Below are 25,766 nucleotides of genomic sequence, written 5' to 3' on the forward strand. Positions count from 1 at the left end.
GAAAGCGGGGGTGTTTTAAGTGCAGTGTGGAAAAGACACGTTGTGTGGAAAAGAATAGATTTTTGTCTGACGACTGAACTTTGAGGTTCAGATAGTCTAAATGTTCCTCCCAGTCATCCCGCCCCTGTCAGCTAATTAGCCTACGTTCCTCCAACTACAGAAACTGTCCTCACTATTCGGTACTCAGTTTGGTTTAGAAGGGAGCTTACACAGGCGAGCAAACGCCGTTATCTGCAGAAGTTACAAAAAGAGTCTTACCCGGCATTAAAAAGAGACTAAATTGTAAACTCATCACAACTCGCTGAAATTCGATCGCTTCAAAATGCTCGACGGTGCATGATAGTTCCGACTATTTTGATAGACTTGCGGAAAATCCTTTCTAACCATTTGGCATCTCTTAATTTCTAGCGGTTTTTTTCACGTATCTACACGATGGTGTTGCTGACCTCCGTGTGTCCTCCAAGTGAAGGCATACACCACCAACAAGCCGATATCACGGCTGTCTGGAACGGTGAGGGGCTCGGACCAGGGACTCTTTTAATCGCAGAAACGTGAGTTAACTCCGTTATTCACACTCATGTCATGCAATAATTTTAATATCGCATGTGTGAGTACGTGGCATGCTCATTTTTATTTGCCTACTCCAAAACGCGCTTCTAAGTTGTTACACGTGCTTAAAACGGTGTGTTTGGTTAATGAGTGTTTGGTGGAACACAGGCGCGTGTCGTGGTTCAATGGATCCGGGATGGGTTTCTCTCTGGATTACCAGTCAATCAGCCTCCACGCGATCTCACGCGACCTCACTTCTTACCCGAAGGAGCACCTGTATGTAATGGTCAATTCTAAACTCAAAGGTAAGGTTTCCTAAAAGAGTTTTACAGTTACTATTACACCAATGAATGATTAAGGGTAACTTCTCTCACAAAAACAAAATTGCATAATAATTACGTTAGAAATTGTTTTTTCCCTGATGAACAGTGTGAGTTCTCAGGCCACATCCTACATTCGGTGAGTTAGAAGTAAGATGCCAACAGCTAATACTGTTGGAAAACCAGGGTGTATTTAGTTGTTACTTTACAATGTTGCTGACTGGCCTGTTTTGCCCACAGTGTGCATTGTGCTATTGCGTATGGGCTCGCTGCCAACCTGGGAAAGCCAGGATTAGAACACTCGATGCTCCCTCGAGCTTGTTTAGACCAGAACCCTTTTTGAATTACTGCATGGGCAGGGTTTTTGGAGTTGTAGGTCATCGGGAAGTCACGGACGCAATGTTTGCTCTAAATTTAAGTGGTCTTGAATCATAGCCATAAAATGTGATGGCTTAAAAATAAAAAATAAACTTTAATGTTGCGGCCAGGTCATTTTGCCTTTCGCATTTTTTGTGCATTTTTGTGCGCTATCTGGAGGAAAACGGGCCTGTGTGTTGACGGGTCTGCGTTGTTGTACTATGTACGTATGTCCTTCCAGCTAATGGAGAAAAAGAAAACATTATAGAAGACGCGGATGATCAGAGTGACAGCAGCGACGAAGACTGCGATGACGATTCCTCAAGTCAAGTCACAGAAATCCGCTTTGTTCCCATTGACAAAGCTTCCCGTAAGTGCATGAAAAGCACCATAACAAACAAAATCACGCTCTTCAGCGCCATTATAAAACCAGAGTTTGTATTTTACCATCAGTCTGAGATTGATTGCATCTCCACATCCCTCAGTGGATGCCATTTTCACTGCTCTGACTGATTGCCAAGCCCTGCACCCCGACCCTGACGAATCCGACTCAGACCTGGAGGGAGACGAGTATGACGTGGAAGAGGCTGGTGAGTTTGCGTCAACTGTGAAAAAACAACCTGTTGACTAAAATCTCAACCCCCTTAGACAACCAGTTACACGAGTTCCTTTTGTGTTGGCTCACACTTAGGAATGTTCACTGTGTGAAGTTCCTAGGTTCACCTTCAAAGAACGATCATGCAGGCATTCTTTCAAATCTCAATTGCCCGAAACCTGTTGATAAATCTGTGCCATGCCTTCCGACACAGGAAGCTAATCTCCATTCCACATCCTGCCCCACAGAGAGCGAACAGATCGACCCCCCCACGTTCTACAACTTCGAGGAGGGCTTGTCCCATCTCACCTTGGAGGGCCAGGCTACGCTGGAGCGTCTGGAGGGGATGCTGGCCCAGTCTGCACCCCAGACACGACGCTGCATGGCTGGGGTCGACACCAAGGACTCCCTCCCCTGCAAAGGTAGATGAACGAAATATATTGTGCGTCTCCACAATACCCACATGCCTTCTACTATAACTACATAGTATGCCAGAAAGCGGATGTCGCGATACGTATTTCCACAATTTTCAATAGGGTGATGCATTATTTCAAATGCAGTATGCCAAAAATACAAAGATTTCCTACTGCATCCATTCGCGTTTTGCGGTATGAAAACTGGCATGCTTTTCTGGCCAATTCTGACTAAATTCTCAGCGTCAACATGAACTACAGACATTGCAGAGTTGCAGTTATCGTTGCTCTAGACACTATGCACCTTTCTGGTCAGCTCCGCGGTTAAAGAATGTAGCACCAAACACTTCTTGACTTGACAAAAATAACTATTAATTTAGCAGACTGTCTCATCCAGAGCGACTCACGGGGGGGAACCTGCAAGTTTTTGGTCTGCGGTCGACTGCTCGACCACCGAGCTAAGTCCTAAAAAAAACTACAAACAAACAGCTTATATAGATTTTTTTAAATAAAAGTTTTTTATTTTTTTACAGTTGAATTCAGCAATGGCTTCTTTTGAATTTCCATCTAAATGTTTTCACCTGTTCAATCTGCTACACACTAGCTCCCAGACTGGGTTAGGCGGTGGACCGTGAAATTACAAATGCCTCCCTTGTGTTTGATAAGAGAACATGGTCGTACAAATCCGAACTGTTTTCTCGTCAAGGTGGGGTCTGAAAAAGTTTACTGTAGCAGTGTACCAGTTTAGTCATTTAGCAGATGCTCTTATCCAGAGCGAGTGAGTGGTCAAGTGTTTTGGCTTGAGCTCGTACGCAACATCATCCCCGCAATTTAAGGCAAATCCCAGGGCCTTGGATTAGTAATTCCTGAACCAGTTTTGGGTGCAGATTGCCTGGCGTTCCACCAGCAGATGGCCTAAGAGAAACACATGTAGAGAACCCAGAGCCCAGTCATGTGACCACAGCCCAGTCATGTGACCACAGCTGTGTTGACACGTTAGTGCCAATATGTGCTCAGGAATTCCTTTCCATTTGTGGAGGGTCGGTAGCATGCTTAACAGTACATGCCCTGTAATGTATATATGGTTTATCACCTCCCATGTGTCTAAGAAGATGTCTGGAGAAGATTTGCTTACAGTGCTTACTCTATTTATAGGACAGGACTACTAGTTGGCACAGGTACCCCAGTTTTTAAAATTTGACAAAACCGTGTAAGTTTGTCTCTTACTCAAACAGTATGGCTCTTGCACATTTGTAACTTTCTTTTCTAAAATCTCAGGGTATTTGTGTTCTCCCCATCTGTCGACCCTTGGTCAGCCCCCACAACTCCTGTTAACGTAAACGGTAGCTTCGTTGTACCTGTCCCCAACTCTGCCCTTGTTACTCCCTCCCCCTGGTCAACTTGAAGCACTTTCGGGCAGTTGGGGTCACAAGGCAGTTTGAGGACGCCAATGAGCGTTTGTAACTACCTCTCCAGTGGATTCAAATAAGTGTGGCGATTGGGAAGGTTTTACTGCCTGTGGTCATGATGATTGACCAACCGACCAATCATGTTCTGTATCTGTAGGGAGTCAGGTGGCTGAGCGGTTAGGGAAGCGGGCTTGTAATCAGAAGGTTGCCAGTTCGATTCCCGGACGTGCCAGATGACCTTGTGTCCTTGGGCAAGGCACTTCACCCTACTTGCCTCTGGAGAATGTCCTTGTACTTACTGTAAGTCGCTCTGGATAAGAGCGTCTGCTAAATGACTAAATGTAAATGTATCCGTGATTCTTCTTGATGCGAATGCTAAAACCAGGTTTTGATAGACCTGTGCTTGAACGACCAAACTGGACTGTAGGTGACCTTTCTGGTCGTAATTGTGTAGAGCCAGAGTCAAGTGCCATCCAAACTGTGTGGTTGATCAGTGAAAAGTTTCACCACGGTGTAATTTAATTCCCATACTGCCGTGCTCATCAGCTGCATGATAAAGCGGACATTTCAGATTGTTGCATGGCCATTGTTGGTTTATGCTGAGTTGTTTATGATGTCACCGTGTTCTGGGGTCCAGCTGATAATCCGCTGTGTGAAATCTGATCTTTGTGTTTCAGATGGAACTGAAAGGCCACTCTGTGCACCGGAATAAAGGTCTTTTGGAAGCGGAGGAGTAGGGGAGTTGAGAGGAGGTGGGGAGAGGAGGAGAGTTTTAAGGTCAGATTGTGTAACGAATACCAGCCAAGTCAAGGCACTGGCCTTTCTGCATATACATGGCGAAGTTGCTACTGGAAGTTGCTGGAGAACTAACAACATAAAAAGCAGCAATTGTAGTGTTGTTTTGTGTCTGTTCACATTTGTAACCTGACTTGAGGACCAGATTCCTTCAACTTTTGTGGACTGTTGTGTATTTGTCATAATGAATAGTAGTGATTTTGTATGAAGGAAACAAAATAAATGACTCATCGGCACATTTGTTTTCAAAGCCCCATGTGTACGTTGATGATGGACAGACCCCCTGGTCTTGTGATGATCATCAATGCCATAAATTAAAAGTAAACATTTTCATTAAACACCCTCATCCAGACTCCCCAAACCATCAGTCTTAACTAGACGCACGAGAGTTCGGAGGACAAGCATAAGGCTGGAAGATGATGTCATTCCCACAGAGGATGTTCGCTGGCATGCATGAGCCTGCATCAACACTGAATTCCCACAGGATTTATTTGAATTCCAACTGCCTACCCTTTTCAAGTGCTATTGTGGGCCGTCTATGGGCTTCGTTTCTCTTCCGGGCAGACCGGTGCCCAGTTTTCGACCCCCCCCCCCCCCCCCCCCCCCGTATTGTTTTAAGAAAGAGGCTGCTTTGTGTGTGTCCGGCAGGGGGTCGAGTCGCACTGCCACACAGAAGAATGATTTAGAGAAGAGAGAGGATCTGTGCTGACACATGCTGACAGTTCCAGACGCCTAACAGTCGCTCTCTTTTACTCTTTCCTTCCATCAACCCCCCCTCCCCCCGCAGGGAGAAAGTACATCGTTCTCTCGTACGACACCTCAACATCAGATACTAATGTATTCATACTGAAGGACGTTCTTGAGCCAGATATTTCCAGATATCCTCCAGATATCTCCAGATATGTTCCAAGGTTACAGCATTGCTCAAAAATTAAAAGACGACATGGTAATACAACAAGTGTGGGTAGTGCCAAGGGAGTAAATGCTAAAGGTTGATCAATTATATGACATGTTGGTGATAACGATATCGCACGTGCCAAGTGATATTGCCTAATGAGTTAACCAATATTGCATGTTATTAAACTAGTAAATAAAGACTGGATGCCTTAAACTAGTAAATAAAGACTGGATGCCTAAATGTCATATTTCAGCGCTCCCTGTAGAAGGGATACATTCCTCTTTGAGGAAAGTATTTGAGAACAGAAAAGTTGTTACTAAGTGAAAACAAAATCTTGCAGAATATGACCTCATGACCCTGAGCTTGAACAAACAAGCAGTTTCCAAAGTTGTTTGTATGTTTTTATCTACAGAACAGGAGTCCATTATTTACCAAGTTCTGAGTGGTCATTTATGGAGATTTCATCATTGACCCAGATGTACTCCACCCTGTAACGTGTCCCTGAAGTCTCAAACAGATTACGAGCCCTCAAGCGGTACTGTTATCTGATGAGGGTAAAGCCGCAAATATAATCACCATCAGCTAAATCTTGTTATGCATGGTGTATTTCACCTTGAAACGTACTTAAAAATATTTTGCAAAAGTTGTTTTTTTTCTTCATACTATATAAATTCAAAAATTGTACATTTCAACAGAAACATCAACCACCCGGAGCCTAAGATAAATTGATCAAAGGTCACTTAAGTGGAATGCATATCATTTTTATTAACATTTGTTTAAGCAAAACACATTTCGTCCCTGGCAAACATTAACAAAATATCTTTAATGAGCTATAAATATGATTTCTACAGTACTTTCACATTTCAAAGACCGTATTCCTTTTCAATTGTTCAGAACACTAAACTAAATCGGTTCTATATAGAAAAGTATAGAGGATTCATCTGTACTCCAGTGAGGTAATTATCACGCGACATCCAGACTTGGCCCTTTTGTCAGAAAGAGAAACTGACCTTTAAGGCATAGTTAATCAAACGTATTTCTGTTTTATCACCCTTTAGACCTTGTGCGCTTGGACACAGGAACAATGTGAACATTCCTAGTATCCATGCAATGCATCGTCCTCCAGTTAAATCCCTTTGATCACTATAGGTAACCAACGGCTGACACAACCATTTTATAGCACACAAATCGTCAAACCTAGCTGGACAAATACAAGCTTTTAAATTGTGCTTCGTGTTGACAAAAACAAACAGGATTACGGCAGTAGTTTTCTTATTCGAGTTAGCCATGTATGTGAACTGTGTGACTTGAGGGAGGTCAGAGGTCGGAAGCTGGCCTTCTGTCCTACTTGGCCCTCGGACGCTGACTCCAGCTGGCTCCCATTTCAAAGCAGGGAGCCAGTCCAGTTATTATAGCATAGTAATGCATAATGGGGTAACTGTATGTACATATACTTCATTGAACTGTTCTAGTTCACCAGGCAAAATGGGCTTTTCTCATGAAATAACGCCTCATTATGTTTTTATCATTTATGTACTCATTATACCTTCTTACCCAACCCTTTACAATGAAGTAAAAACATGTTATGTTTTCTCATTAACATATGGCGTGGGTGTTACTGAATCTTCTTCTGGGCAACAGGGAACTCCAGTCCAACAGTGCTCTTACCGGAAAGGAAAGGAACAATTTTCTCAAATAGTAGGATGCAGCTTGTCATGCCTGGTGCATAGGGAGGGAGGGAGAGGAGGTGGGAGAGTGAATTTCATATACTTTCCACTATAGCTTGTATCAAAATAACTGAACCAGTGGTGAACATAACACATGAATGCACACTGAGTTGATGCATCAGGTGACCTGTGTGCCACACAGCTGGACTTGTAATATCATGTTATCAATATTATCATAAGATAACTGGATATAGGGGGGGAGCAAATGGCATACATTCAGTCTGTCTTACCCAATAATGGACCCAGCCAGTAGACAAAGCAATACTCCAGGAAGGTGTGCCCACTGCAGGGAAACTGGACCGACAATGCCAGTACTGGGTTGAACACAGCTCCTGAAATACTACCACCTGAGAACAGAGAACAGGGGTGTGATGGACGGTGTGACAGCTCACGCACCAAACAGAAGGGGAGTCAGGTGGCTGAGCGGTGGGGGAATCGGGCTAGTAATCCGAAGGTTGCCAGTTCGATTCCCGGTCATGCAAACTGACGTTGTGTCCTTGGGAAAGGCACTTCACCCTACTTGCCTCGGGGGGAATGTCCCTGTACTTACTGTAAGTCGCTCTGGATAAGAGCGTCTGCTAAATGACTAAATGTAAATACAACTTTCTACCGACACTCCTCTGGACAGATCCGTGCGTGAACAGTCAGCCCTCAGTGTTTTCTTTAGTAACCCATCAACCCATTCTCTTCAGTTGTTAACTGACTGAAATAACATATAATCTGCTTGAATTTAATAGTTTTATATAATTTGAGGTATTATACTATCGTAGGGGAACAAACCTGCATAAACCACAAATGTGATGATGGCTGCAATGGCGTGGACCTGGAGTTTCTCCTCCACTTTATGAATGTGTATGACTGCAGCTTGAACGGAAAAGGTGCAAGCCAGCTCCACAGCCGCTGCCTCAATCAAGGTACCACCAAGGGGGCTGAAACATTTAAATCCGAATCTTCCATGACTGACGTGTAGATCGGACAGTCCCAACGTCCAGATGTAGGGAGCCAAAAACTGCGCTGCTATCGCCGCGATGATTTGGCATGCTATCAAACACACTGCGCTCGCATAGGTGACTTCTCTGCGGTAAACGCGCTCAAAAGCACCGTAGGGGTTGCAAAGCGCTCCTTGAAAAGTTGTTATGTGGACTACCGTGATTACGTAAGTTATGGTCAAACCAATGTACGGTTCGATCTGACCCGCCTCGCCCAGAAGTTTGAGCTCCTGTGTGCAAGCACACAGTTGAAACGTAGAGATTATCTCTGTTATGTAAAGGCCGTATTTGTTCCCAAAAAGTTGCGCAGTAGTGCGGCGGCTTGCTTCACAGAGAAACACTATTGCTGCTAATAGCACTAATGATATTCCCAAATCTGCCATTATCGCAGAAGCCTCGTAGCCCCGTCAATAATTTAGTTGTGGGTCTGTCCAAAGCAGCTATTTGTATCCCACAGCATGCATCAAAGTCCACCGGCGTCCGGCGCGCAAGCAGAGTGGTAGTAGTCAGTACCAGGAAGTCGATGGATCAGCGACAACCACGTTTCAGAACTGTTCATGTTGAGACACTAGAGGGCGAAATATGCACGTAAAATGCTGTAATTACTTGAGTTGTCTTGGCTTCAATACAAGAATGTATATAAACAATTTTCTCTAAGATTTGGATATAGGCTACTGCAACTTTAATTAACGTTGAAGGTTTAAATGTAAAGGGTTGTAAGGGAAGTTATATAATATTTATTCAGATTATTTTATGCCAGAAGGAATCTTCCAACACCCACAATATGCGTAATATATCCTTGAGTGTGATAATTGGTCAGTATAGCCAAGGTCAGTCCAAGTTGCTTCTAAATATAGTATGCAATTAGAGGCTAAATAATTTACACATACTTACAACACCCAGTTGGAAATGTACACAATACTATGGATGCCTTAATCAACTGATCAGGGGGTGTAAGACATAGTATGTACATGATATTTTGGTCATTAGAAAGTGATTTATTCTTCATTTCTACTTGAACAAGGCTGACCTCTTCTGTCCAAACAAGGAAGTGCTTCTATTAACATGACATCAGTAAAGTCAGTTCAGTATATTCGGAAGGCATTTCAGAAGCAAAATAGCTACAACGAAAATGTTTAAATACTGGATGACCAAACACACAGTTCAAGAAAAAGTAAAGAAAGCAGGGTTCTCGAATTTGATGGAGTGTATATCCCAGCATACAACATATCTGTTCTGTAAATGTTTTCCCACAAAAGTTTTGAAAAAAAGTTTTTAAAAGTTGAACAAATATTTTAGGAAAAAGGTTTCTAAAAAGTTTTCCAATGTTTCAAAAATATTTAAGAAAAAAAGTTTCAAATAAAGTTTAGAAAGGTTGAAAAAATATTTTTGAGGAAAAGTTTACAATATCCCAACATGAAATTATTTTACTGTATATTGAGGGGACTAGTAACCAGAGTAAGTTTCATGCATGTGGAACTTTCCTGGTCAGAAATACCCCAAATTTGAATACATGGGTCAGTCTTTGAATATCTATGTTCTCCTCTCCAAATATTATTCTGTACCATTGCGCTGATGTAAAAGTAAACCAAAAAAATAAACAAATTATGCACATAGAAGAGACAGACGAGAAGGGATGATCGTTTCTTCTTGCTCTCACTCTCGGGGTTAGGCAAATCATTCAGGCAATTCTGTGGGCAACCCTAGCTGATACTGTTGACCTGGCAGCCAATGAAACAAAATATTGTTTTGGAAATCAGATAAAGCCCAATTCCGCTGGGTAAACGGACTCACCTCATCTCCATCCTTAAACTATGCTTGATTCACCCTTTCTTGGCCTGTGTGTTTATGCGTTTACATTCGTTGAGGTTCATTTCAATCGCTTTGAATTTAAATGTTTGCTGAATGTTTGTCCATTCAGTCCACACTCAAGCGGGGAGATGTTTTGTGTAATTATGGAGTGAATGGAAAATACCTTCATTGTCCCTCCCTCAACTCTTTGTGCTCAGGAGCCAATTGTTTGCAGACCTAGTTCCTCATGATGGCCTAATTGACATGGGAAGAAAGCCCCTTCGTCCGTTTCTAAGCGCTGCTCTGGTCGGTCTCTGACAGAGTTGTTTGGACTTCCTGGTGCTGGGAACAAAAACTTGATATCTCACCCTCGACGTGAAAACCCTTCATCTGCCAAGACCGTGGTGCAGCAGACGCCATAGGCACGACATGTATGGGAGTCAGGTGGCTGAGCGGTTAGGGAAGCGGGCTAGTAATCAGAAGGAAACTCCCCTTGATTAACCCACTATACAACAGTTCAGGGACACAAGTTTGATATCAGCTTTAGCAGGGACATCAATAGTTAATGCGATTTTTTTCGCATTAATTTGAGCGCAAATACTGTTTTCTTGAGCTTCATGTAATTATGTTTTTATGTTTTTGTCAAAATAAGATTATTGGTAGGCCTCATTTCGAAACTATCTTTAGTTTTGTAATGTTTTCTTAGCCTACCTCAATTCTGACTTTTGTGCCGAGTCCGGACTTCTGTGTGCGTGCTGCAGGGGCTATTTGGCAACCTCAGAAGAGCGCGCTGACATGGAATTCTGCGTGCATCGGTTTGTGTTTTCGGTTAAACACTTTTACAAGCGTTGATTGGGATGCTGCGTTTATTTTTTCCGGAATATCAATATAAATTAATGCACTGACTAATAAAGTAAATTGTTAAAACTCAAAGTTTAGATTTTACTGGGGCACAGCAGATTTATACTGGGGCACGGCAGATTTATACTGGGGCACATGCCCCAGTAAAAAGGGTCTAACGACGCCCATGGGCTCAACATTAACAATTTACTCATTCTAAATGAATGAGTAAATTAAATGAAACATCCGTACAGACAGGCCTGTGTATATGTAACCATTGTGAATCAGTGAAACTCACTCCTCAGGTATGTAACAGGCCACCATGCGTCAACAAATAGCTAGCTTTTCTTTGGCGTAGCTGGTAGTGGTTGCGCCTGGCAGTCAGAGGTGGCGTGTTCGAGACCAGGCAGGGAGGAAGAAATTGTCCATAAGACCTTCTGGACGGAGCAAGACCACATCTGTTACACCCCCGTTACACACACACACAAACACACCAACCTGCATTTAATCTCCACTCTTAAAAATAATATATTTCTGTATCGTAAACCAGATCTGCTTATGTAAGAGCTTCTACTGTGGAGTTTGTCAATAGGACCTCATGACACGCTGTTAATGAGCTTTGGCCTTAAACAATAGCTTTTTAGTGCTACAATACTAACCTTTCACAAGCCTTCACCTGACACAAAGTACGATGTATCAAGGGAGAAAGGTTTGAATAGTATCAGTGTTTTGTTAACATTTGACGTTGTCTTCATTTAAATTGGATGCTTTAAACCAAAGGCACGTACAAATAGTTCATTTGGAATGTACTAGTATTTTGTAAGCACATACTTATCAGTGTCCAACAATTATGCTTTGTTTTATTTGTTTTGGCTGCAGTGCTGTGTACTCAATTGTAAAACTGTCATCAAATGTTTGTAATTCATTTCTAGTTCAGTATTCAACAATTTCCGACAAGATTGGTACACAGCAAAAAACACAAGAAAGGTCACATATGCTAAAGAGTCTGCTAAATGCGTAAATACTTTTGGTGTGTACTGTTGAAGATACAATATTTAGATAACATTAAGGCAATACGCCTACAAGCAAACCTAATGTGAACTCACTGCTGTTTGACCCTGAACAACCAACAGCTAGGGACATGTTAGGAGACCCAGTGTCCAAGTCGCCATCCACTCAAAGAAAGCCTTAATCCCTCTTTCATCCAGGCTACACTGTTTACACATCATCTCCATTTATAATTTGTTAATTAATGTTCATAATTTAAGTCCCCAGCATCAGTTTACAACAAAGGCAATGTCTTTTGTTTAGCAGGTTCAAAGTATTTCACATTGCTCTTCTTACTAATGTATAGGTTCAAAGGCATGCGATTTTAATCCAGTTAGCCTGAGCGTAGGGTGGGTTACTCATACAGGTCGAAAACAACAGCCTTCTGATCCAGAATAGGCCATCAGCTGTCCTGAAAACGGACCAAAGGTTCACATGCCTATAGCCTACAAAAGACAAGTACTAAAACCTCTATGTATCACCATCAAAAGACATTTTCTCAACATCAAATCCTTTTTAATATAGGAAATGTTACTCTTATTAAGTAACATTCAATGAAATATAAGTCAATGAAATAAATGAAAAATAAAACATAATAATCCCCCACCTACCATGGACTATTCTGTTTTCAGACCTGTCCACCCTATACATACACATGTATTGGTATTAAATGCATGCTCTTAATTTATCATTTGATGCTGGGATACACAGAACAGACAATAGAGGGGGGTGCATTTCATGGCAGGTTTGTTATATTCCTTCTTGCCACGAAATGCACCCCTTGCTAACTCTGACTAGGAAAGTGTTACATGCCTGAAACTTACTCCGGTTACACATACTATTCCCCTCAGTGTACAGTGAGAATCATTTGATGCTGGGATACACAGAACAGACATTAGAGTGCGGATTGAGAGGTATAATCAACATGAGATCACCCGCGACCATGAAAGCCGTACACCCGATCATATAACACCGTGAAATCTCGGGATAACTGCCTTGGCTCATGTGTTCGTTTCTCTCCCTTTGGGATCACTGACTTCTCCATATGGAGTTGAGCTCAAAGTTGTCAACAGGGGCTGATGAGTGTCTTGTCTATTAGGTTCTGAGACTGATATGTGCCTGTATGTAATATAGCTGAAATACACTTCTCAATATTCATATCACGCGTGAGAAAACGTAAGTCCCCTTTGTGCGCAAAAAGTAGGTTATTTACCTTCAGTGCACACAGAATGGGACAAGGACGCCTTTGAACTGACGTGAACGCGGCAGCGCTTCTCGCAATCATGACCAGCGCAATTGGGTCTTTCATTTTAGAACGTTGGTTATGCTACAGTAATCTGAAAGACTTTACAGCAGTAGCCTTTCCCTTTACGTAAGACCAAAAGGCTCGATAGTAAAACAATTCCAATCCCCCGCCTCCACAAGGGTTGGCACGCATTCACTCTCTCTCTAATAATGTACTGTTTCTAATTTCCCCGAACCCAGCTGTACACGAACAGACAGTAAGCTACTTCGCAGTTTAACTCAGGCAATCGGAGATCGAACAGGGAATATTAATTTAAAAGACATAAACTGTAGATTAAATATCCGAGTCTCCATTGGCAACAGGTGTCGGTCGATGTCAACAGACTTGGTGTCAGGACTACCTGCACGACTTGCGTAGACACCTCAAAGATCTGTACGAACTGCCGCGTCCCCGGTAACGGCAGAGACCTCCTCGCTAAGGTAATTACAGCCTAGCCTATTTACACTAAAATCGGTAAAGAATTCAATTCGTCGTTCTCTTCGATTCATTGAGCCTATTTTACATTTGATACCCTGTGGTCAGTCAGTGTGCTCGCGGATTATGAAAAGCAGCTCGGGCAAAGCACAAGCTCTATGTAGCTTACTAGTACCTGTCATTCTCTTTGAATATTTCTGTATGGTTATTTCATCATTTCTGATCAACTCAAACTGTAGCAATAGACATTACTGATGTAATGTCTAGACTGAAGGATAAATGGTATTCCTGGATGACGTCCACACCTTGTCTGTTGTAAACCAAAAGTCCTTGGCTTTATAACAATTTACTGATGTACATTTAGTCATTTAGCAGACGCTCTTATCCAGAGCGACTTACAGTAAGAACAGGGACAGTTCCCCTGAGGCAAGTAGGGTGAAGTGCCTTGCCCAAGGACACAACGTCAATTGACACGGCCGGGAATCGAACTGGCAACCTTTGGATTACTAGCCCGATTCCCTAACCGCTCAGCCACCTGACTCCCATGATGTAATGTTTAGACTGAAGAATAAATGGTATTCCTGGATGACGTCCACACCTTGTCTGTTGTAAACAAAAAGTCCTTGGCTTTATAACAATTTACATAATGTCCACCAAACAGTGCTTAATCATTTTTCCATGCCGAAGAAGGATAGCATAAAAATTACAAACATGGTCATATTTAAAGATATGTAATCTACTCGGATGAATCAGTTTCACAGGTCAGTGATGACAGAACAAGTTTCGCCATCGGAGAGTTTTTCATCCCAAATTAAACCCGAGTAATTTGTCAATGTTGGACGCATAACGGAAACGCAGTGTATTTATTCTTATCTGAAGGAGTTATGAAACGTCTGGGTCAAGGTTAGAACTGGCCGCATCACATTTGTAACTGTCTCTCTCTCTCTCTCTGTCTCTCTGTCGCTCTCTCTCTCGCTCTGTCTGTCTCTCTCTCTCTCTTTCTCTCTCTCTCTCTGTAAAAACTTCTCTCATCCCCAGTCTCTGCTTGTTCTGGAGGCTCTTGGGGTTATGTTGCTGTATGTTTAAGGTGTGTGTGTGTGAGCCATGGCCTCTTCTACCACGCTGTCTAAGCTGAAGCTGGGCAGGTTGCGAGTTGTGCGTCAGAAGTTGCTTCAGCGCTATGAGCACCAGCCCCTGGTGTCCTGCCTGGCTGGCCTGTATGGTTGCCAATGGAGACGCTACCAGAGGACCCGTGTCCAGCCGGGAGACTGCTGCTGCAGCAAGGTCAGAGGTCACACCAATGGACATACACCTACACGCACACACACACACATATGTTGTGTACATCTATCCTTGTGAGGAGTTGGAATTTAGTCCAATTCAAAATCCAGTTTTTCATAACTCCTAACCTTAACTCTAACCTTATCCCAAAAACCTAACTTGAATACTATAAGCCGTCCCTAACTCCTAACCTTGACCCTTAATGTAATTCCAACCACGAAGCCACAGAGACACACACACACACACACACACACACACACACACTCGCTTCTCTCTCTTTGAAACACACACAAAATCTCAACACAACATCGATCATTAACATGACATAGGCTACCAAAAAAACTCTACAAAGAAAGGCTTGTCTCATACCCTTCATAACCGGGCTTAAGAATGTAATTAGCTGTTTTTCTAGCATTCCTCTCTCTCCTTTAGAGTTCAATGGTCGTTCCCTTACAAGGAGCAGTAAAACACAGTTCTGTGTTCTTTGGATTTGTAAACGCCGGCTCCACGCCTTTCCAGTTACGTGCTATGTTTGTGTTTGTTGTCTGCAGTTGGAGGGTGCAAGTTTAGTCCTCCTCGTGGTGACCTTTTCACTCACCCTGGTGTTTCTGTACTTCTGGAGCGAAGCACAGAATGACTACAATGATTTTGACTGGTAGGTTTGCACACAAACACACAACCCAAAAACACACATACTGTATATACACACACTGTACACACTTACACACATATGTACTGTACACACAGATATACTGTACGCACACACACAATGTGCACAGCACACACACATTTAGTCATTTAGCAGACATTTACATGTAGTCATTTAGCAGACGCTCTTATCCAGAGCAACTTACAGTAAGTACAGGGACATTCCCCCCGAGGCAAGTAGGGGGAAGTGCCTTGCCCAAGGACACAACGTCATTTGGCATGACCGGGAATCGAACTGGCAACCTTCAGATTACTAGCCCGATTCCCTAACCGCTCAGCCACCTGACTCCCTAGACACACACTCCCCATTTCTCTCCCAAATCCAGTGCTGTTTATGTCAAGATCATCCTGTCCTTTCCTCTGTAAAAATTACCTCAGCATCTTCCAAGTTATGCTGACGACTGCAGTCTCGGTTTTTACTCCGAGCTTCTTTCACAGTCTCCTTTTTTTGTCTTCTCCATCCCTCTGTCCTTCATGAACATCTTTACTCACTCATTCCCTCCCTCTCTCAACTTTTCCTTCCTCCCTCCCTTCCTTCCTCCCTCCCTCGCACGATACTCCTGGTTCCTCTCCGTGAGAGAATGATTTGGGTGTCTTGTGTTTATTTTGACAGCCTTCCTCTCTGCAGTGTCATATAGTCAAGCTCAGAAGGAGCTGGTATTGATTATGGCTGGCCAAGCTCATGTTTTTGTAATAAATAACAGGAGGGAGTCAAAGAAAACATTGACGTCCTGGGTTGTGTGGTTACGCCATTATGAAACTTTAGATACAGAACGTATTGATGTGTGTTACGTCAGTGTGCTTCCTCCTTAATTATGTATTGACTCTGTCAATGCTGTCTTCCTCTTCCCACATCTCTCTGTCTGGTTGTCGCTCTCTCTCTCTCTGTCTCTCGCTTTTTGTCTCTCTCTGTGTGTCTCTCCTCTCTACCTCACTCTTTCTGTCTGTGTCTCCTCTCTACCTCACTCTTTCTGTCTGTCTCTCTCTGTCTCTCTGTCTCTCTCTCTGTGTGTGTCTCTCTCACTCTCTCTGCGTCTCTCTCTCTCTCTGCGTCTCTCTCTCTCTCTCTCTCTCTTTCTTCTCTGTAGGTTTAACTTCGGGAACTTGGGCTTTTGGTTTCCCTGGTCTGTGGTGTTGCTGGTCATCGCTGCAGCCTTCTTCACCTATGTCGCCGTGCTGCTGGTAAGGAGAGGGGATTAGGAACACGGGGCCCCTCCAAGGGGGGGTCCAGAGGTGCTGACAAACATGTGACATAAATCAATGACGCCCCAGGGTCCCCCTCCCCTAACCACTGGGGACTCCCGCCCATAGCTGCTACATTTACATTTACATTACATTTAGTCATTTAGCAGACGCTCTTATCCAGAGCGACTTACAGTAAGTACAGGGACATTCCCCCGAGGCAAGTAGGGTGAAGTGCCTTGCCCAAGGACACAACGTCAGTTGGCTTGACCGGGAATCGAACTGGCAACCTTCGGATTACTAGCCCGATTCCCTCACCGCTCAGCCACCTGACAGCCACACCGCTCAGCTGCTAACATCACAGCATCCCCCACTGACGATGTTGGAGCTAGATAGTCTTTGCTGTGAAGGCAGGAGAAAGAGAGGCAGGTTTTAGTGGAGTTTCCAGAAGGGGCAGTTCATCAGTAAGGTCTTTTATGATGGATCGATGGATAGATTCATTTATTGATATTTAGTGTCACTCTGTGTTATGCTGCGTTTTGTCCACTAGATGTCACCCTTACTCATGCTTCCATTGGTATGCAACAGCTGTTTGTCATTGCTAATTAGTTGATTCGCTCCTCTCTCTCCCAAGGCAGCCATGTCTCCCGTTGTTGGAATGTTTTGTTTGGTTCTTTGCTAGTTCATGTCCCTGTTTGTGTGTGTGATCTGACCATGTGTGTGTGTGTGTGTGTGATCTGACCATGTGTGTGTGTGATCTGACCAAGTGTGTGTGTGTGTGTGATCTGACCAAGTGTGTGTGTGATTTGACCAAGTTGTGTGTGTGTGATCTGACCATGTGTGTGTGTGTGTGTGATCTGACCATGTGTGTGTGTGTGTGATCTGACCAAGTGTGTGTGTGTGTGATCTGACCATGTATGTGTGTGTGTGATCTGACCATGTGTGTGTGTGTGTGATCTGACCAAGTGTGTGTATGTGTGATCTGACCAAGTGTGTGTGTGTGTGATCTGCAGCTGTTGGCGGTGTGTTTGCTGGCAGAGGGGCAGAAGCTCTACCTACACTGGGGACACAAGGTAAGAACATCACCCTACATCCTTACAGTCCTCTGAAGCTGTTATCAACAATCCCCATCGTACCTGACGTTTATATGAGGAGTGAGTTTTTCTCCTCTAGTGAGTTTTTCTGGGAGTTTTTCCTGGTCTTCCTTGAGGGTTTAGGTTGGTTGAGGGGCAGTTCTATGGGCGTATGTGAAGCCCTCTGTGACATTGCTTGTAAAAAGGGCTATACAAATACATTTAGATTTGATCTCTGTGTGCTTCGTTCACCTCCACCCACATCTCACAACAACTGTCTTACATTTACATTTAGTCATTTAGCAGACGCTCTTATCCAGAGCAACTTACAGTAAGTACAGGGACATTCCCCCGAGGCAAGTAGGGTGAAGTGCCTTGCCCAGTAAGACTCCCTGTCTTACTGTCGAGTGTTGTCGTTCGTTACAGAATTAGACACAACAGCTTCTTGTGTGTTGCTTTGAACAAGATGGCTGACTGGTTTTCTGTATAATAGTTTATCTTGGACTGTTTTATTATAATGTATTCTTTGGGGGCCGGACTGTTTTTCTGACTGTTTTTCTGACTGTTTTTCTGGCTGCCTAACTGTGAGGTGTTTGCTGTCTGCGTTTGCAGATCGGTATCCTGGTATCTTTGGCCTTTTCTATCGTGTCGACAGCTGTCCTCTCAGACTTATGGAGCAAAGAGTGGACCACACTCCTCCTGTCTTTCCAGGTGAGTCATTTCTCTCTCTCCATCTTCCTTTGCTTTCCTTTCCTGTCAGAGACCGATTAACTCGTAGTGTTTGTTTTGAAAGGTGACCGCGCCGTATTTGCATGTGGGCGGAGTCTTGCTGATGACACTCTTGTCCTGGCCAATAGCCTTGCATTTCTTCCGCATGAACAAGAAAGGTGAGAAAGCGTGACCTTAAGTGGAAACTGATTTGCTCTCCAAACACGACACATACGGCTCAGCGGCAAAGCTGTTGCCTAAAGGTCAAGAGGTTGCAGATTCAAATCCCCTCCTGTACATTGTTAGCTTTTTGCATGAAAGATAATTAAATGTATTTGTAGTAGTAGTAGTATAATGCAGTCTGTTGTGTAGGTCAGGAGTGCACAATACAAACTAAATGAAATAATTATTAAATAGATTAATCAGGATTATTACACAAGTTTTATGCAGTGTATGACGTATGATAAAAGCAAAATTAATAGTGTTATTATTATTATTATTATTATTAGTAGTCAGGTGGCTGAGCGGTGAGGGAATCGGGCTAGTAATCCGAAGGTTGCCAGTTCGATTCCCGGTCAAGCCAACTGACGTTGTGTCCTTGGGCAAGGCACTTCACCCTACTTGACTCGGGGGAATGTCCCTGTACTTACTGTAAGTCGCTCTGGATAAGAGCGTCTGCTAAATGACTAAATGTAAATGTAAATGTAGTAGGAGTAGTATCTTTCAGTGTGTTGTAGCGTGGGAGTGTGTGCAGTGAGGGCTTGTGTGTTCCAGTGGAGCGGGGGCTCATGGTGGGGGTGTATGTGGCCGTGCTGGGGGCTCTGTACTTGGTGCCCCTGGGCGTGTACTCCCCCTGCATCAAGGAGGAGGGCAGGCTGGGCCCAGCGCCAGCTCTCATCGGACACAGGGGAGCACCTATGGTGAGTATCAACCAGACCTGGGTCACGTCCACTCAAAACAAACCACGCGAATGAATGTCGACGAGAGGAGAGGTGCGTTTGATTCGATTCACAGCTGACACCTCTCGGAGTCAGCCCGGAGATGGTTGGCTTGGAATCGCAGTGAGATTCGAAACCAAGCGCGGCTCAAGTATTTGGAAATGGTGACTGACCCGGGTCTGAAGGTGTCTCGTTCACATCACTAATTGCCTGGCACTTCCCTCTCTCTCTCTGTGGGATTAGCTATCCCGAGGGTAGATTACTGTTAATCCTTAGATAATTTTGTGTGTGTGTTTTGATACACAGCTTGCTCCAGAGAACACCCTCATGTCCTTTGAGAAGGCGCTGGAAGCCGGAGGACAGGGACTGGAGACTGACGTCACTATCAGGTCGGCCGGCTTCCACGACCGATGACCAACACCGGTCGCTTGGCAACACTAAAACGGCAAACACCGCTAACCAACCGACGTTTGTGACCCCCCGTTGCCACAGCTACGACGGCGTGCCTTTCCTGATGCACGACCGGACCCTGAGGAGGACCACCAACGTCCAGGACGTGTTTCCCAACAGGACGGACGCTGCGGCGGCCATGTTTACCTGGGCAGAACTGGAGGTGCTCAACGCGGGCTCCTGGTTCCTCTCGGTGAGAGAATGATTTTGGTGTCTTGTGTTTATTTTGACAGCCTTCCTCTCTGCAGTGTCGTATAGTCAAGCTCAGAAGGAGCTGGTATTGATTACGACTGGCCAAGCTCATGTTTTTGTAATAAATAACAGGAGGGAGTCAAAGAAAACATTGACGTCCTGGGTTGTGTGGTTACGCCATTATGAAACTTTAGATACAGAACGTATTGATGTGTGTTGTCAGTGTGCTACCTCCTTAATTATGTATTGACTCTGTCAATGCTGTCTTCCTCTTCCCACATCTCTCTGTCTGGTTGTCGCTCTCTCTCTCTCTGTCTCTCGCTTTTTGTCTCTCTCTGTGTGTCTCTCCTCTCTACCTCACTCTTTCTGTCTGTCTCTCTCTGTCTCTCTGTCTCTCTCTCTGTGTGTCTCTCTCACTCTCTCTGCGTTTCTCTCTCTCTCTGTGTATCTCTCTCACTCTCTTTCTTTCTCTCTTTCTGTCTCTCTCTCTCTCTCTCTCTCTCTCTGCATGTGTCTCTCTCTCTCTGTGTATCTCTCTCTGCAGCGTGACCCATTCGGCACAGCCAGGTCTCTGCGTGCTGAGGACCGGGCGTGGGCACAGAACCAGTCGGTCTGCACCCTCAAGGCCTTCCTGGACCTGGCTGCCCGGAGGAACAAGCTGGTGATCTTCGACCTGTACAGGCCGCCCAGGGGCCATCCCTACAGGGACACCTGGATCTCACGCACCCTGGAGGTCATCCAGAACCAGTCGTCCATCCGCTCCAGTCAGGTAGGGGGCGCTGTGGGACGTGTTTTCCCAGGGACTAGTAATCTAGCGTTTTCTCTATCTATGTGGTATCCAGGAGATGTCAGATACTAAAGGATCATTATGAATGAGAGAGTGTGTGTGTGTGTGTCAGGTGTTGTGGCTGCCTCCAGACCTGCGAGCCCTGGTCCAGGAGAAGGACCCTGACCTCCAGCAGACCTCAGGCAGCCGGCTCCCCATGGAGGAGCTGCAGCAGAACCACATCGTCAAGCTCAACCTTCACTACAGCTCCATGTCCACCCAGCTCATCAGGTGTGTCTGTCTGTGTGTGTGTGTGAGAGTGTCTGTAGTACGTGTGGGTGTGAGTGTGTGTCTGTAGTACGTGTGGGTGTGAGTGTGTGTCTGTAGTACGTGTGGGTGTGAGTGTGTGTCTGTAGTACGTGTGGGTGTGAGTGTGTGTCTGTAGTACGTGTGGGTGTGAGTGTGTGTCTGTAGTACGTGTGGGTGTGTCTGAGAGTGTCTGAAGTACGTGTGTGTGTGTGTGTGTCTCCAGGGCTGTCTGTGCTCTAACCCCCCCCCTCCCCACAGTGAGCATGCAGCGGTGAACATCAGCACCAACCTGTATGTGATCAGCCAGCCCTGGCTCTACTCCCTGGCCTGGTGTGCCGGCGCTCACTCCGTCACCACTAACGCCCCCCAGCTGCTCCGCACGCTGCAGAGCCCCCTCTTCCTCATGGTGAGAGCACCGTCATCCCTCACTCCGTCATCCATCACACCGTCATCCATCACACCGTCATCCATCTGTGTCTTCATATGACTTCGCAAACGTATTGGCAGCTTAAATGTATGTTTTGTACGTTTAAGTCTTTGCTTGGGATTGTTACTGATATGGCCAGCTAATATGCTGTCGTTTTATTCCTCAACCCTTGTGCTGCCTTCGGGTCACATGACCCCAAGGTTCATAACGAACCATCGTTGTGTTTACCCAATACAAAAACAAATAATTTTCTTTTGACCTTCGCAATGTGAGGGGTCTGAGACAGCCAACGGTTAAGAGAAAATGATTAACTTTGTTTTTGTATGCGGTAAAGTTGTCGCAATACGACGGTGGGTCACATGACTGATGGGTCAGAATGACCCGAAGATAACACAAGGGTTAATCCCTCCTCTCTACCCCTCTCTCCCTACTCTCTCTCCAGACTCCTGATGAGTACAGTTTAATGTGGATCCTCACAGATCTGGTCTCCTTCCTCTTCATCTTCCTCATCTCCATCTTCCACTGGTGAGACACTGGGGCTGGGATTTGTCAGCAAGCTAAATTACAACACTTAAAAAATAAATAAATGGTGAGCTCAAATGGTGGGGGTTAACTTGGAGGTAACTGTTGTTGTTGTTGTGCTACTGCCAGGTGGAGAGAGCGGGGCCTGGCGTTCTGCTCCACCAGCGAGACGACACTGGACAGCGGCACCTACAGCAAGTTTCCAACAGGTCAGCCAGCTATGTACGCCGTGTCGCACTGTGTCCCTGCAAAAAAACACAGTGCGCTTTTCTCTAAAGCAACATTATAGAAAGAGGATTTGAGCTTGCAACCTCTGGATTCAAGGTGTAATTCTCTGCCGCCGAACGATAACTATCCCCCAGTTTGGTTGGATTTGCTTCATTAATCCCAAAGGAAAATCCAAGGCAGTGAATTATGAGACAGTTGAGACATTTATTTAGTCCAACACCTTATCAATACATGTACAGATTTGTAAGATGACGTTGTTGTAGAAAATCAGACATCCGTAGAAGGTAGTAGGAAAAAGGAGTCGAAGACAAAATTACTTTCAACAGCTCAAGGCAGCTTGATGGTTTATTTCGGCAAGGCATATGTGCATTCACATAGACATACAAAAAGACAAAGCCCAATGCCCCAAAACTCATGTTTTATAGTCTAAATGAGAATAATCCCCCACCCTGTATAATATAATTACATAACCTTCTAGACGGTTCTTTAACCAGTTCCTAACCACCCCACAACTGCGTGCGCATCCTCTGGCTCTTAAAATGTTGATCAACTTCTCTCTTACTGGAAAAGCCCCCTCTACTTCACTTCCCATGTCCTCTCTTCATCTCAACCCCAGTTCACCCCAACATGCTTAACCCGTTCCTACATCTTCCATCTCTCTCGGTTCTGGCCGAATCTACCACTTTTGGATGCATGACTATAGTACCTTAAGACAAAGTTCAAAGATGATTTGCTCCCACCTGCTGCACCCTGTCTCACTCCCCCCTTCCTTTCTGACAGGCCCTCTTAAGTTGAACGACCCCACCATACACTCTGTTATGCAATAACAGCCTATTTTCCTAAGGATACCAGTTCCTTTCCCATCATAAATTTGCCAACTCTCTTCTCCCCTCATATTTTCCTTGTTTCTGGTTAAATCCAGTTTAAAGTGGAGTTAATCAACTGCGCAGGGTTTCTTAACTACGCAGTTAGAAGTCAGCCATTCTAGGCCCCAGAACCTTTCCTAGTTTGCCTTGCTATCCCATAATCAATTTCCCACGACAACGTGCTGGCTAACCCCTAACAACTCTGGTCTCTCCCTCTGGTCTCTCCTTCTCTGGTCAGAACTGAGTGACGTCTGGTCCATCTCTAGCGTCACCATCCTGGGAGACACTCACAGCCCCTTGGTCACCGCCCCAAACCTGGCAACCGTGTCTGAACACTGACAACTCCCTCTGTGAGATGTTATCGCTTCGCGCACACACACGCTTCATCTTTTGTTTAATCTCTTAAAATGTAGCAGGTTTCTGTTGTGAAGGAAGAAAAAAGTGACCTTTTAATTTGACTAATTTCTAATGTCTGTTTGTTAATGGACTTAATTTAAATGCATTGTAATAGTGTAATTAGTATAGTGTAACTTTTTTAAACATTTCGGTGTGCCTGTGAGGCATTCTGCCTAGTTTCAGCAGTTTGAATTTAAAAGTATGCTTGCCATAATAACCTTAATAGAAAGCACTTAGCAACACTTTATATAACAACACTTTATAAACTGTAAAACTGCTTTGATCATAAAATGTTGTGATCTAGAAACTTAATCTCTGAAAATTTGAGAGCACAATTCTAAAGCGACTGTTTTGTAAATCCTTCTGGTAAGGATGAGACAAAATCTAACTAATGAGAAATATATTTTTTTGTTGTACAAATTTAAGTGAATTCTATACAAAATAGCATTTGTGTTAAATGGTTGGAAGTAATTGTCCAGTCAATGTGAATTCCAATGAAGCCTCAGGTTTCCCCTATACTAACAAAAAGGGCGGGAAAACGTGAGGGAAAACAAAAAGGGCTTCACTCTAAAATATTAGCATTAGCAACATTAGCACAGCAATTAGCATTAGCAACATCAATAACCTTTTTTTTTTTTTTTTTTTTGCTAATGCTAATTTTTTGAGCGAAGCCCTTTTTGTTTTCCCTCGCGTTTTCCCGCCCTTTTTGTTAGTATAGGGGGGAGAACACCAAGTGTGTTTTCTTCGCAGGGGAAATTTGTTATATGCCACCACAAAAATGTAGTTTGTACAGTTTAGTGTTTTGCCAAAGATATCTCTATAAAAAAAACTTAACATGTACTGTGAATAGCCATACACAACTAACTGTGGTCCCTGTCATTTGCGCTACATTGCTGTTTGTTGTGGCAACATTTGACAGTCATGTTTTATAGTTAGTCCGAATGTAACAAAATACTATATAATAAATGTTTTGAAATGTGTTTTGGTATTACTTTTCATTCTAAAATATGCCCAAAATTTTTTTTTATCATACTTAACCCCTGTGAAAGGCACTCAATTTGTTTTTTTTTCTTTCTAACCCTAACCCTTTTTCCCCCTATACTAACAAAAAGGGCGGGAAAACGTGAGGGAAAACAAAAAGGGCTTCGCTCTAAAATATTAGCATTAGCAACATTAGCACAACAATTAACATTAGCAACCTTTTTTTTTTTTACCCTTTATTAATACCAAAATGTTACCAACATTTACAAAACATTGAATGTGGCATTACTTAAACATGATCTATGCCACATCCAAAGAGATGCTAGGATTACATACACAGATCATTTAGAACACTCACGTCCTATATCCTGGGAGGTCATATTTACATAATAAACATGGTTTAATGATTGGTTCTTCAATACTTGTCCAATACTAAACATGATTAGTTCCATCAATGGATGACTGACCAGAATTCGGCTACCCACAGTTTGCAAAATTATAACAATCTACAGTAATTTACTCCCTTCTTCCTAACACAGATTGAGGATGCATAGATGTTTTAGGTGTCTAATCTGAAGATGTGATCTCTGTGCACACATTAAAAACAGTGACGGAAAGGTCAGGTGCTATGGAAATTGAGGAATAGACCCACTAACCATTTCAGACTGAAACCTTTGGATCTGAATGTGTATTTTAATTTTTTATTGCCATGCCGATACTACAAACAGCCCGTTACACTTTGATCCAAAGAACAGTCTTCGTGAAACGCAACATACTCAAACATTTACAGTACTGTAAAATATTAATGGAAGTAACCTGAAAGGTGCTATATACTTTTAAATCGTTTTTACAATTTGCATAACTCGGTTCTACAGGAAATTACCCCCCAAAACACCTGATTAGTTGCCATATTACAAATTGTAATTTAGTGCATTGAGTATGGGTAGTTCAAGAGAAGGCAATCTGTGAATTTAAGACAGGCATGACTTGGCATTAATGTCATGTTCAAGATGTCAATCCAATTTAAAGTCTTCATTATTCTCTTCAAGTTAGACTCCTAACCTAACCATTTAACACTGCTAGAATCATTTTACACACATTGATAACAGTACTTCAAGGAAGGCTCTAGTAAACTAAACATCCCAAATGTAGTCATGTGGTTCTAGGAGAGCTGATTAAGCTCTTCAGGGGACAATCCCTTCAGTCAAGCTTCTCTGTCACACTGCGTGTTTGTGTGGGTGCTGTGATTTGAGCCATCAAGGGCTACTTTCAGACAAGGGAATGGATAC

The 25,766-nt window shown here is 43.7% G+C and overlaps 3 protein-coding genes across 3 annotated transcripts; 2 read left to right on the plus strand and 1 right to left on the minus strand.

Annotated features, from left to right (window-relative positions):
* The first annotated feature begins 194 nt into the window (after positions 1–194).
* Positions 195–4,674, plus strand: LOC136933391 (methylosome subunit pICln-like). The gene is made up of 6 exons (XM_067228721.1): positions 195–551; positions 718–854; positions 1,468–1,596; positions 1,712–1,816; positions 2,070–2,243; positions 4,321–4,674. The coding sequence occupies exons 1-6, from the start codon at positions 433–435 to the stop codon at positions 4,353–4,355; spliced, it is 699 nt and encodes a 232-aa protein (XP_067084822.1). The 5' UTR covers positions 195–432; the 3' UTR covers positions 4,356–4,674.
* Positions 4,675–6,088: 1,414 nt separating this feature from the next.
* Positions 6,089–8,520, minus strand: LOC136933385 (aquaporin-11-like). Its single transcript, XM_067228715.1, has 3 exons — positions 7,844–8,520; positions 7,294–7,410; positions 6,089–7,055 (listed from the first exon to the last, which is right to left on the minus strand). The coding sequence occupies exons 1-3, from the start codon at positions 8,433–8,435 to the stop codon at positions 6,952–6,954; spliced, it is 813 nt and encodes a 270-aa protein (XP_067084816.1). The 5' UTR covers positions 8,436–8,520; the 3' UTR covers positions 6,089–6,951.
* Positions 8,521–13,428: 4,908 nt separating this feature from the next.
* Positions 13,429–23,475, plus strand: LOC136933374 (glycerophosphodiester phosphodiesterase domain-containing protein 5-like). The gene is made up of 16 exons (XM_067228694.1): positions 13,429–13,455; positions 14,489–14,734; positions 15,283–15,386; positions 16,528–16,621; positions 17,635–17,694; positions 18,307–18,405; positions 18,488–18,581; positions 19,177–19,322; positions 19,647–19,729; positions 19,833–19,983; positions 20,527–20,751; positions 20,882–21,039; positions 21,316–21,463; positions 21,927–22,009; positions 22,136–22,215; positions 23,339–23,475. The coding sequence occupies exons 2-16, from the start codon at positions 14,555–14,557 to the stop codon at positions 23,437–23,439; spliced, it is 1,806 nt and encodes a 601-aa protein (XP_067084795.1). The 5' UTR covers positions 13,429–13,455; positions 14,489–14,554; the 3' UTR covers positions 23,440–23,475.
* The last annotated feature ends 2,291 nt before the right edge of the window (positions 23,476–25,766 follow it).

Source organism: Osmerus mordax, chromosome 25 (genome assembly GCF_038355195.1).
Source record: "Osmerus mordax isolate fOsmMor3 chromosome 25, fOsmMor3.pri, whole genome shotgun sequence".
Lineage (NCBI taxonomy): Eukaryota > Metazoa > Chordata > Actinopteri > Osmeriformes > Osmeridae > Osmerus > Osmerus mordax.

Bases quoted from the DNA above. Each gene is read 5' to 3' on its own strand.
- LOC136933385 (XM_067228715.1), bottom strand. From the start codon at position 8,435: ATGGCAGATTTGGGAATATCATTAGTGCTATTAGCAGCAATAGTGTTT. The intron at 7,411-7,843 runs GTTTGTTCCCCT...CTCTGTTCTCAG, and splicing joins CACATTTGTGGTTTATGCAG to GTGGTAGTATTTCAGGAGCT. The intron at 7,056-7,293 runs GTAAGACAGACT...CCTATGCACCAG, and splicing joins CTGGCTGGGTCCATTATTGG to GCATGACAAGCTGCATCCTA.
- LOC136933391 (XM_067228721.1), top strand. From the start codon at position 433: ATGGTGTTGCTGACCTCCGTGTGTCCTCCAAGTGAAGGCATACACCAC. The intron at 855-1,467 runs GTAAGGTTTCCT...ATGTCCTTCCAG, and splicing joins GGTCAATTCTAAACTCAAAG to CTAATGGAGAAAAAGAAAAC. The intron at 1,817-2,069 runs GTGAGTTTGCGT...CCTGCCCCACAG, and splicing joins GTATGACGTGGAAGAGGCTG to AGAGCGAACAGATCGACCCC.
- LOC136933374 (XM_067228694.1), top strand. From the start codon at position 14,555: ATGGCCTCTTCTACCACGCTGTCTAAGCTGAAGCTGGGCAGGTTGCGA. The intron at 18,406-18,487 runs GTGAGTCATTTC...TTGTTTTGAAAG, and splicing joins CACTCCTCCTGTCTTTCCAG to GTGACCGCGCCGTATTTGCA. The intron at 18,582-19,176 runs GTGAGAAAGCGT...TGTGTGTTCCAG, and splicing joins CTTCCGCATGAACAAGAAAG to TGGAGCGGGGGCTCATGGTG.